The sequence below is a fragment of the Microtus ochrogaster genome, chromosome 1 (genome assembly GCF_000317375.1).
Source record: "Microtus ochrogaster isolate Prairie Vole_2 chromosome 1, MicOch1.0, whole genome shotgun sequence".
In the NCBI taxonomy this organism is placed as follows: domain Eukaryota; kingdom Metazoa; phylum Chordata; class Mammalia; order Rodentia; family Cricetidae; genus Microtus; species Microtus ochrogaster.
Window position 1 is genome coordinate 81210557 of NC_022009.1, and position 13190 is coordinate 81223746.

General features: G+C 42.4%; 1 protein-coding gene across 1 annotated transcript; it reads right to left on the reverse strand.

The window, feature by feature from the left end:
- Positions 1-548: 548 nt before the first annotated feature.
- Twistnb (TWIST neighbor) lies at positions 549-11402 on the reverse strand. The gene is made up of 4 exons (XM_005343862.1): positions 11138-11402; positions 4406-4547; positions 1787-1995; positions 549-1245 (listed from the first exon to the last, which is right to left on the reverse strand). The coding sequence occupies exons 1-4, from the start codon at positions 11389-11391 to the stop codon at positions 876-878; spliced, it is 975 nt and encodes a 324-aa protein (XP_005343919.1). The 5' UTR covers positions 11392-11402; the 3' UTR covers positions 549-875.
- Positions 11403-13190: the final 1788 nt, after the last annotated feature.

Genomic DNA, 13190 nt, shown 5'->3' on the forward strand with positions numbered 1-13190 from the left:
TAGCCTAACTCTAATCATTATAAAGTTACTACAAATTTTCAACTAGTAAGAGTCGCATTTTTCCCATCTCCATCTTGTTCATGATCCATACACACAAAATGAAGACCACAGAGACCTGAGGTAAAAGTTAACAGCCTTCCCAGCAGTCTCAGGGTTAGAGCAGCGCGCGCAGGCACGCACACACCCCTCTCCTGGGAGGAGAGAACGAGTTTCTCATCCACCACACAGTCATCACTGACAGTCACAGGGAGGTAAGAGGTCTAGGTATTCTTTAGCTATACATACTCAGTAAAAGAGAAATACTGAGCCGGGCAGTGGTGGCGCACGCCTTTAATCCCAGCACTCGGGAGGCAGAGGCAGGCGGATCTCTGTGAGTTCGAGGCCAGCTCGGTCTACAAGAGCTAGTTCCAAGACAGGCTCCAAAACCACAGAGAAACCCTGTCTCAAAAAACCAACCAAACAAACAAAAAAAAAAAAATAGAAATATTGTTTAAAGGAAATTTAAAACTAGTAAATGTATTGAGATTTTAAAAATTAAAAAAAAATCATGTTCTGACTAAAGGCAAAATTTATTATCAGAAAAAAACTGAAAGTATTTATAAAGTTCTTTGGCAAATATTGAGAACGTATAATTTATCACAGGAGTGGAAGCAGGTGTTAACATTTTATACTGTATGTAATAAATCATACTTTAACAATACTGCTATTATCTAAAGTTTACAGTCACTCGTGTGATTTTAGTACAAAACTCTCCAATTACAATCGTGTGTCTGTGAACGTCCCGCATATTTCGGCATTTCCGACCTTCCACAGAATCTGTCCATCAGCACTATTGTAAGTCTGTCAACACTGGAGAAGGCAGTCACGGTCTCCTCTTAGGTGACAGAGTCGATCTCTGCACTCTGCTTCCTTTTCTTCTTCTTTTTCTTATGGTCACTCTGATAGCCACTGGAGTCACTGGCTTGGAGAGCAGGGTCCTGCTCTTCCTGGTGTCTTTTCTTCTTTTTTTTCTTCTTCCTTGGCTCTTCCTCACAGAGGTCATTCACAGGATCTCCACACAGTACGTCTGTTTCTTCCCTTGGCGTGACATCTGTACAATCTGCTAGCTCTGGGACACCGTTGGCTGCTGCATCTGCTTCTGTGTCTTTCTTCTTCTTCTTTTTCTTCTTTGAAATTTTTTCAGCAACCTCTTCAATGCCAGTTTCTGCTACGTCTTCAGAAACTACAGAGCTCTTAAGCTGCAAACTGTAAATGAGCAGATTTTAAAAATATTAACAGCAATAATCAAAAAGACAGGAAAAATGAGGCCAAGACAATTTCAAGAGCCTGTTTTTTTGGCATAACAAAGGAACATAAGGTAGTTGGTGTGGCTCTAATTCCAAAAGTCCTGTCTTGATATTACTAAGGCCACTGAGATATCTACAAGTTGTCAATGTCGAGCTCAATGGTAAAATCACCCAGCTCCTTTGTGATCTTTGCTTTCTCCCTAGGGCAGGCTGGCCTCCAACTGAGGATCCTCTGTGCTACGATTACTGGCACATGCTACTACACCTGGCCCAAATTTAATAAAAACAAAAATGTTATTTTTTTTTCCTTTTACTGAACTTCTACAGAAGCTCAAACACAGCTTCAGACTTTGGGGATGGTTAAGAAAATCCGGGCTATTAAACATTAAATCCAGGTGAATTAACTAACCCAGGGACATTTGATAAGGAAGTGTGTACTTCTGGTATACACCAAAAACAACAGAGTCTGCTGTTTATTGTTGCAATTGTCATACACTAACCTTGTGGCATTTAGTTTTCCTCGAATGCAGAAGACTCCAGCAGAATCTGAGTCTAAGCGAAATACATCAAATTCCAGCTCATCGCCTACATTTATCTCCAAGGTCTGCCACTCCTCATAGGACATCTGCTCAGGTTTAGGAATAGAGGCATTAAAACACCCATGCACTAGACAGCCAATATGACTAGAGGAGACTTTATTAACTGTGCCCTGTAGAGGAGAGAAAAGAAAGAAACAACATCAAGAAGAGAGCAAAGAAGTCAACTGTGTAATTCTGAAACTCACCTTCAGAAGAGAAAATACTGGATTAATGTTATGTTTTCATATCATAAAAGTTTATTAAAAAATCTAACAACTTATTAAGTCATAGCAAAGCATAATTTTAGAAAACTTAGAAACTTTAAACTTTATTAAATATAAGCAACAACTAAGCCAGTTCCGCCTTAATCTAAGGCATGGTGGGGATGGGGATGGACAGAGGAGCCTGAGTTCCCACTGCAGGGTCTCGGAGCAGACGACTCTATGACCACACTGAAGTCAGGAGACTGCACCGTGATGTGCATATGTAATATGTGAAAAGCACAAGGCAAGAAGTTTGCAAGCGGGTACAGATTAGCATTTCTCTACACAGACTGAGCTTCAAAGCACTCAATTCCATAGTTTACTAATTCAAACTAACATGATATAAACAGTTTTATTACGTTTATTCTTTATCAACCCGGAACACAGATTCTTGACTAAATCAAAAAAACATAAGGTACTATATGACTTTAAGACTTAAAAAAGGTAGTTTTCCATGAAATTTAGTTTCTATTCTCCTTCAGGAATCAACATGCATGAAGTATATGAATGAAAACCCTACAATATTTTTTAAAGACGCATTTTCTGAAACACAGAACATAAAATAAGGTGAACGTGCATGCTCGCGTATCTGTCCTGACCAGGTATCTGACGGTCTCTAAACAGAACAAACCATGGCACAGTGACAGAATGGAGTATTTATTTCTCAACATTTAGAGGGCGAGACAGAGGGAGAGGGAGGGAGAGAGAACAAGGTATCAAGTTTTAGACACAAAGAAAGGAATCATATGCACAGCTAAATGAGGAAGCCAATCTGAAAAGAATACTTGCTTCAAGGGTACATATCTCCTATGGGCTGCTAAGACAGTTTAGTCAGCACAGGATGATGACCTGAATTGGATCCCCACGACCCAAGTGGTGAAAGGAGACAACTGACTCTGCATACGGTGGCAGGTACACGCATGAACAACAAATAGATAGAATTTTAAGTTTCTAGCATCTTAGAAAAAGGAAAACTGGGATAGTAAAAAGATCAATGGCTACCAGGAACTGTTGTGAACAGTGAGGATTAGAAAGGAGGTAGTGAGGGAACTCCAGGCAGGCCAAGTAGTCTGTACGGTGTTGAACAGACAGGACAGTAAATCTGTGAAAACCTAAGGGATGTAAGCTTGGAGACTGGACTCTAATATAAGCTTTGGACAAAGCTGGGAGCCGATTAAGGTTCTCTAGCAATCCTCCCTACAGATGGCTGTTCATCTGTAGGGACCACCAAATGAGAATAAAGGGATCAGCGAACTGACTAGTGGGTGAGCTTACTTTAAACCTTGTGCTAAGCCTGTCACAGTGAAGCTCAGTGCTAGTACCACCAGAAGTGAGCTGCTGAAACTATGCCCAACAGGCAGCCAAGAGAAAGCTTCAGTACTTCTAATCCAACCACAGCCGGCAAATGAAGAGCAAGACATGAACCCCAGCAGAGCCCTCAGAACCCAGTGACAGGCCTGAGTGTGTCTATGAGACAGTTTCCAAAAAGACTAACAAACCTGTGAAAACAGCCCCAAATAGGAGCAGAAGCAGGGCCAGGGCCCAGAGAGAACAAAAGGAGAAAAACAGAATCTAGTTAGGTACCAGTGTTCCCTTCTCTGCTTCTTGGCCCAGCAGGATAAAAACTGCCCCGACATCCATGCCAGGAAAAGCAGGAGCCGAACAAAATCTCTCCTCCCTCAAGCTGTTTCTGTCAACTACTTTGTCATAGCAACAAGAAAACGACTCAAAACCCCACCTACAACAGTGAAAACAGCAAAAATTACATCCTGGAAAGATGTGAGAGAAAGAACCATACAAGCTCCTGGTGTGAATGTAAACGGACAGACACTATGGATGCAGGATGTACATTCTTAACAACAAAAGGTAGTGTACCACCACATGATCGCAACAATCCGAGAGAAATAAAATCAACCCAGAGCAGGAACGCCTGTACACCCGTGTTTACATGGCACTGTTCACAATAGCTAAGACACAGATCGAGCTGCACGCCTGTCAAGGATGAATGTATAGTTATGGTCTGCAGGCACAGCACAGCACTGTGAAACAAATATCCACACAAAAGGAAGAATTCCTGCAGCATGAATCACGTTGGAGAAATAAACCAGGCACCCAAAGACCAGTGCAGGTTTTCTTCCCTGGGGACACTAAATTCCATTTTTAAAAGTAACCTGCAAGTAGACTAGTGATTACTAGGGAGTTGGAAGGGCTTAAGGTCAGGGTAGGGGCACAGAGAGAGAAGATCATATCAACAAAGTGAGAACGATGATGTACGTACCATTAACTTCTGCCCTGGCTCAGGGCAGAAAATAACAAAATCTGCTTCAATATTAAGGTGAATGTGTCCTTGGTCATCATAAATATCTCCCAGTTCACCCACAACTCTGATGTTATCATATGCAATAGGGACACCTAAAAGGCTGTTAAAAAAAAAAAAAGATAATGTTAATCCTTAAAGATAACTTAGCAATGGTGGCACAAAGCTGAGAGGCAGGGGTATCTCTGAGTTCGAGGTCAGCCTGGTTTAAAGAGTGAGTTCCAGGATAGCCAGGGCTACACAAAAAAACCCTGTCTCAAAAAAAGAAATTAAGGGCTGGAGAAATGGCTCAGTGGTTAAGAGCATTGCCTGTTCTTCCAAAGGTTCTGAGTTCAATTCCCGGCAACCACATGGTGGCTCACAACCATCTGTAATGAGGTGTGGTGCCCTCTTCTGGCCTGCAGACATACACACAGACAGAATATTGTATACATAATAAATAAATAGTTAAAAAAAGAATTAAAAAAAAGAAATTAAAAAAAAAGAAAGAAAATCCAACCCAAAACAAAAAATATAATCACACTGATCTGCTATACCTCCCTGATATACCGGCCATCGCCAGAACATAACGGCAATGGCATCACTAATCTTGTAGGGTTATAGGCTAACAATAGCAGATATTTTTTTTTTAAAGGTTCTTCCTCCTGAGGATTTTTTATTTTATTGATTTTTATTGAGCTCTACATTTTTCTCTGCTCCCCTCCCTGTCTCTCCCCTCCCCCTTTAGTCCTCCCCCAAAGTCCCCATGCTTCCAATTTACTCAGGAGATCTTGTCTTTTTCTACTTCCCATGTAGATTAGATCTATGTAAGTCTCTCTTAGTCACCGCATTGTTGTCTAAGTTCTCTGGGATTGTGGTTTGTAGGCTGGTTTTCTTTGCTTTATGTTTAAAAACCACCTATGAGTGAGTACATGTGATAATTGTCTTTCTAGGTCTGGATTACCTCACTCAAAATAATGTTTTCTAACTCCATCCATTTTCCTGCAAAATTCAAGATGTTGTTATTTTTTTTCTGCTGTGTAGTACTCCATTATATAAATGTACCACATTTTTCTAATCCATTCTTTGGTCAAGAGGCATTTAGGTTGTTTCCAGGTTCTGGTTATGACAAACAAAGCTGCTATGAACATAGTTGAACACATGTCCTTGTGGCACAATTGAGCATCCTTTGGATATATACCCAAAAGTGGTATTACTGGGTCTTGAGGAAAGTGGTTTCCTAATTTTCTGAGAAATCGCCACACTGGTATCGAAAGGGGCTTTACCAGCTTGCACTCCCACCAGCAATGCAGAAGTGCTCCCTTTTCCCCACAACCTCTCCAGCATAAGCTGTCATCAGTTTTTTTGATTTTGGCCATTCTTACAGGCGTAAGATGAAATCTCAGAGTTGTCTTGATCTGCATTTCTCTGATGACTATGTTGAACATTTCCTAAGTATCTTTCAGTCATTTTAGATTCCTCTGTTGAGAGTTCTCTGTTTAGGTCTGTACTCCATTTTTTTTATTGGATTATGTGATCTTTTGGTGTCCAATTTCTTGAGCTCTTTGTACATTTTGGAGATCATACCTCTGTCTGATGTGGGGTTAATGACGATCTTTTCCCATTCTGTAGGCTGTTGTTTTGTCTTGTTGACTGTGTCCTTTGCTTTATAGAAGCTTTTCAGTTTCAGAAGGTCCCATTTATTAATTGTTTCTCTCAGTGTCTGTGCTGCTGGAGTTATATTTATGAAGTGGTTCCCTGTGCCAATAAGTTCAAGTGTACTTCCCACTTTCTCTTCTATAAGGTTCAGTGTGGCTGGTTTTATGTTGAGGTCTTTGATCCATTTGGACTTGAGTTTTGTGCATGGAGATAGATATGGATCTATTTTCATTCTTCTACATGTTGATATCTAGTTATGCCAGCACCACCTGTTAAATATGCTTTCCTTTTTTCCATTTGATATTTTTTACTTCTTTACCAAAGATCAGATGTTCAAAGATGTGTGATTGATATCTGGGTCTTCTATTCGGTTCCATTGGTCCTCCTGTCTGTTCTAATGCCAATACCAGGCTGTTTTCAGTACTGTATCTCTGTAGCAGAGTTTGAAGTCAGGGATTGTGATACCTCCAGAAATTCTTTTATTGCACAGGGTTGTTTTGGCTATCTTGGGTTTTTTGCTTTTCCAAATGAAGTTGAGTACTGTTCTTTTGAGGTCTTTGAACAATAGCAGATCTTACCAATTACACTTTACCAAAAAATCCCAATGTGTTTGTTAAGTTAAAGCAACTATCAACACGGGTCTTCAGAACTATGCCCTGCAATAAACTGGCACTTTATATGCTATGTGACTCAGTCACACTAGGAGAAACAGGGGGACGAGGTGAAGGAACACCCAGGTACATGTATGAGTGATTATGGGAAATTCTGACATTATCTACCATTACTAAGTTACTATGCCTCACAGAATATAACAAGGGAAGTACTACTGTTTAATGTTACACCATGTCATCACCGGAGTCAATGACTTAGTACAGAAAAATACAAAACTAATGCCTTCTCTAGTAAAAAGAAACATTAGCGTGCACAACCGTATCACTTGGTAACAGGCCACACTTCACTACTGACCATTTATTATTTACCTCCCTCAGCAAACACTTCCTGAAGAAAAGTTCCTGACTCCCAAAGAAACCAACCACTCCTTCCCCATGTGAAAATGAATTACTATTCGAAACCTAGTTTTACTGAATCCATCTCCATTTTTGTTTGGATTTTGTATACGACTTTAGGGTCGCAGATGTCGGAAAATGTTTTTTGGCCTCAATTAAGTTTCCAGTACAATCCATCCAGAGTAAGAGAAAGGATTCTCTCTAACAGATTTCATGTTAGCAAAACAGCACAACTCATAGGGAAGAAACTGTAATAGATACCTAATTAGAAACCCATAAACTCAGAGATCTTCGCAGGAGAGCACTCTCCAAGTTTATAGCTTCTACACGCAGCTTACGTAGGCAGGAGTCATAACATCACTACGGTAATATTAGAGACACTGAAAAACGGAACAGAAAGGAAAAGCAAGAAGCAACACCACAAGTGATATAAAAAGGTCTCTGTGGTTTCCACGAGAAGCCTTCCCTCTACATAATACTCAGAAGTGATTCTCCGTGAGGAGAGCACCACTGTCCCCTAGAAGGCACTTGGGGAAATGTAGCATGTTCGTGTTTATCACAGCCAGGAAAGAACAGTTCTGTACATGTGCAAGCAGCCTCTATGCATGATTCTTGATTATAATGATGGGGATAGAATTTACATTTAAAAATAAGTATATCAAAAGTCATCTGTCAACTTTGCATGCTCTTAACATACTAAAAAATGCTGGGAATGGGTTAATACTTAAATCCAAGAAGACTGCTTTGTGGTACTTTACCAAGAGTAACTATTTCATAAAAGCACTGATAATATAGATGCAGCTTATGTTACCTGAGTAACTATTTCCTAAAAGCGCTGATAATGTAGACGCAGCACTGTTACCTGAGTAACTATTTCATAAAAGCACTGATAATGTAGATACAGCATGTGTTAACTGAGTTCTAACTGCAAATGCCTGAGTCAATGCTCACTGTGACTGCATCTCTTATCCAGAAATTCCTATGTGCGCATGCAGAAGCATCCAACGTCTTCAGTCTGCCCAGGCATTGCACTTGATGTCATGGATTAAAAGTACATGTGGCTAGAACACCATGTAAAAATTTTAATTATGTAGGTTTTGTTAACTTTTAAATTTCATTTCAGCATAGTGGACAATGTTTTCATAACAGTAAAGAGAACAGTGGAAATTATTGCTTCTAAGGGGACACTAGGTCCCCAAGGATTCACCATCACTAAGGATGCTATGACCACTGAAAGGCTAAAACAACTTGTGCAAACCATAAAACCTCTGAGAAACTACTTAGAGTACCTTACCAAAAGTCATACACTCGAAGAAAGACACTCTAACACTGTATGACTTTTTCTCTTTTATCTTATTAAAAAAACAAAAACTCTCAAGTAGCTATCAGGTTCACATGGGAACTTCACATAGGCTATGTGGGGACATCTAAATCACACTGACGGGATATGCAGCTGGAGCACTTCAGACTTCTTTGGAACTACTAGGAGAGAATGCATTTGGTGTCTTTAAATAACACAAGGATGCCAAACGGAAAACAATGGGCTTTGTTTAGTTTTCTTTTTCCCACAACAAGCTTCTTACAAATTCAACTTAGAAGTTATAATCTGATTTAAGAAAACCACTTACTTTCTCTAAGACAACAGTCCAAAGCTGAAATGGGATTACCACTTTAGAAAGACTGTGCCACTGAGAAAGAAAGGAAGTCTGTCAAATAGGAGTATTGGAGAGATGACTTAAGCAAACATGGGAGTCTGGACGTCTCAATTCCTCTCTATGTATGTATGTGTGTGTGTGTGTATGTATATATGGATGTGTACATATATATATATATACACACATGTGTGTATGTATATATGAGGATCCAGACCTACTGATACTATGGAATTGCCCACTTGCCCCCAAGTCTGAAAACATAAACTATACAGAATAAATGGTTAATTAATATTATAATACAGTTCCCAACACTTTCAATGTTTTGTCTCTTCCTTACTTTATTAATACTCTTAATACTCAGATAACACTGGAATCTAATCTGCACTGAAAAAACTAGGTTTCTTTTAGCATAACTCATGAGTAATAAGGAAGGGAGGTATCCAGATGGATTTAAGAGCATATTCCATTCTATATGGTTGCATTATCCAATTCTGCTACAGAAATTATCTATTTCTCATCGGGAATAACAGCTTCTATTATACATCTCTAGACAATTTCCCTTAATGATGAAGGAAGTAATTGGTTAGAATACTAAGTAACATAACCGCCTGTGTTTTCATATTTAATGATCACCTTGTATGTTCTTAAATCTTTCGAACCTTCTAATCATTTTACTTAGCTAATTACAAAAAGAAACGATCTCTCTCTATTGCCTCATCCTATTTAAAATATCATCTAATTCAAAATTGCTTCTTAAATTGCAGATTTGGCCACGTCCCAGGGAATGCAGATATTTACTGCTCCTCTAGAAAAAATGCCAAGTCTCAGCTGGAGGCTAGTAAGTGGATAAAGCAACAGGTGTGCTTTAAAAGCAACATCACCGGGCCGGAGAGATAGGTCAGTGGTAAAGAGCACTTGGTGCTCCTGCAAAGGACCCAGGTTCCAGTCCCACCCACTTAGAGGTTCACAACCATCCATAATTCCAATTTCTGAAGATACGATGCCTTCTGACGACTCCAGGCACACAAGTAAATCTAATACAACGAAAACAAAAGTAAAACAAAGAAAACAAAAGTAAAACAGGAAGTAAAATATGAGAGAGAGAGAATATAACAGATGAAGGCAGAAGGGGAAAGAATAAAGGCCATTTTCTAAGTCACCCAACCCCCAGCTCACCCCACCCCCCCACACCCCGTCTGTGACACTCCACTTAGGTATCCAGCGTCAATGCGTTTCCCCATTTCCCCTGCCGTAAGCTTCCCCACAGTTACACACTACGTAAAGCCCTCTGGTCCGAGCACACAGCCGGCGTTTACTACCCATCTGTTTATGCCGCTCACTGGCTGTAACGTACCCTCTAACCACGTCCTATTGTGTTGTTCTCAAAAGCTACAAGACTAGTTTCACTTCTATGTAACTGAATTTAGGTCTGTCAAATTTTAACAGTTCTCTGGATTTGTCTTACATTTATGTCCCCACAATAGCTCTAAGCTCCCTGAAAGTAGGATCCTACTTTTGTCTTTCTCTGCAACTCCCCAAGATGTGCAGACATCCAAGAATGCACTGGCGCTTCGAGGAAGCTGGGTTTATTATCCTAGGCAGGCTTGATAGAAATGGGGTGCCCAGAGAAGTGGTAACAGCTTTAGATAATTTCCCTAAGAACAGTCACCACAAGAATCCCCGAAACTCCGGAGTTCCATGGAATCCCTGAAGAACGATGACGTCTCGGGGAACCTATGCCTCGGTCTTGGAACCTCGTCCCCTTTCGCACCAAATTAATTGTGGAGTACTAGGGTATTATCACTTCTCTTTGAAACTCTGAGACTTAATTCTCAGGCTTTTTTTCAAGTTACTCTTGAGTATCGTAATACAAATACACTAGTTTTATTTTGTTTATTCGTGTCTAGAGAGCTGAATAAACTTTCTGTTCCTACAAACAAAACTAGGCAAAAAGCGATATTCATCGTGCACTTCCAACTGGGCCGTAGAGAAGAAAACCTCGGAAAATCACCCCAAGCTAACAACAAACCCGCCTATGCCCATGTTTATACGCTGTCTTCCAAGGAAAGAGAATCTCGTACTGACAGCAAAATTTCACTACTAACGGGAACTCACCCGGAAGTGGCTAAAAGTGAAACTTTTATAAAGCTCAGTCTACCGCGTCACTAGACGCCGGCAGTCCCGGACTCCGCACTGGGACGCTCTTCGCCCGCGCTCGCACTTGCTGTCAGCTTCCTCCCCAGGGGCTGGGTCCCCTGTTCTCCCCCATACCCTGCGGTCCCAGGACGCGCGCGGGTGTGTGCTGCGGATGCAGGGTCCGCGGCGCCGTGGGGTCACCGGGCCGGAGCCCACCCCCACGCCGCGAAGGGCGGCGGGCCCGCCGGAGACCGTACCTCTCGGAGTAGCGCAGCAGCTCGGCGTCCAGCTGCTCGCGGATGCCCGTGCGCTTCCGGCTCAGGTAGCGCGGCGACAGCGCGATGTGCCTGCGGTGCGGGCCGGCCACCAGGCACGAGTAGCGGCTGCTCACCAGCGCGCACGCCGCGGCGTAGCTCGGCAGCTCCAAGCAGGGCAGGACCCCGGCCTGAGCAGCAGCGGGCCTCGCCGGGGCCACCCTGGGCCGCGGAGACTCCGCACAGCCCGCAGCCATGCGGCTCGACCCGGGCTTCGGCGCGCAAGGTCACGTCACGCGCCCGCCCCGCCTCCGATGCCCGGTGACGTCATCAACCAGAGACCGACCCGTCTCCTACGGGCTGCGTTATGCAGATGTGGCCAGCAGAGGGCAGCTGCTCTTTCCCAAATTTAGGTAAAAATGCAGAGGCTTTGGTACCCATGAAGCATGCATCAAACCCGGAGACAGATGGAGATTGTTCCCCTCCAGGAAAGTATGCTGTGATGGGGAGAAGTTTGGTTTTATTGATCTGGACCTAAAAAGGCAGAGGGCCAATACAGCCTGATTTTTTAAGCTGTTTCAATGCTGGGCCAAGGTCTAGTAAATTAGTATTCTCTTTTTGTGTGTGTTTGGCTTTTTTGCTTTTAGACATTGTCTTTCCGTGAAGCTTTGACGGAATTGAAATTCACTGTGTTTAAAGCCACTTGAAACTCATGAGTTGTTTCGTTCTAACTCTTAGAGATCCGCCAGCCTCTGCCTCAGGGGAGCTGGGATAAAAGGCGTGTGCCACTTTGCCCGGGTAAGTATTTTCTTTATTGGATTTAGAGTGCCCCTTTCCAGTTGCAACGTTGCCTGAAGCTGTTCAATATGGAATAAGAAACATCAGTGGAGTGTATTTCCTCTGGTGAACCCAGTCCTACGCAGCAGGCCACAAATCTCAAAGGTAACATCTGAACCTGAACCACCACATCTCCCCAATCTGGTTCTCTCCTTCTACTGAACCACTGTGAGGGTATCCTGCCATGCTTTTCAACGTGACTGAGCCCAGCTCATCAGCCCCGAGCCTTTTGTTGAACACCCAGACATCAATCAGTTCAGCAGGAGGGCTTGTATTGCTCAAAGCAGAAACCAAGCTCCATTGGGGAAGCACTGTCCCAACAGCCCAAACTAAACTCTTCCTCTGATTCTTACATTCCCCCCCCCTTCTTCAGTGATGATCCCTAAGCCTTGGGTGCGGAATTGTGCTGTAGACCTAACAGTTTAGACTGGGATCCACAACTCTACCTTTTGGCTGACAGTTTTCTGAAATGGTCTTCATCAGTTGCAGCGGGAAGGTTCCTTGTTGAGAGGTAAGGACTGCACTTAGGTGTGTAAAGACAATATTAAGAGTGTAGTTAGGGCATTGCCTGTTTAGCAAAGTGGTAATTGTAGGTTCTCCTCCAAGATCCATGGTATCACAAGCCACGATATTGTCTAGGTTTCTGTCACTAAGCATGATTTCTGTCATTTTGGTCATGGTTGTGGTTCATGGGCATTTTGGTTGTGTAGAACTTGTATGGTGAGTTATTTGGGGGCCAAAATTGTCTCAGGGTCTCTATCATCTTCATAAAGTTATTTTTAAGGTCATTTCCTTCTACCTCACCTGTATTGGGATGTTCAGGTCTTGGTGTGGTATAACCACTAGTTTCTGGTGCTACCATATTACTCTTGATGTTGTTGAGTGTATTTTTACACTGCTGTTTACCCATCTGGGTTTGGGATAATTATAAGTATGGGTGTTGATTCTTATGATATCTTTGTTGGCTGGGTCTTTTGTTCCTTTATTGTCTTTTGGCCTGAATGACCAAGGCTATGGTAACTGGCTGGTTGACAGGTCAAGGAGGGTTTTCTCAGCTGAGGTTTGTGGGGGTTTGGGTGCCTAGAGCCAGCATATCATCCATTTCTTCTGGCTGGTGTGCACTTTACTCCTGCCTGTGGGATCTGTTCCTCCAGCTGGTGAGGTTGTGCCTGTTCCTCCAGCTGCTGTGGGCTGTGCCTGTTCCTGCAGCTGGTGTGGG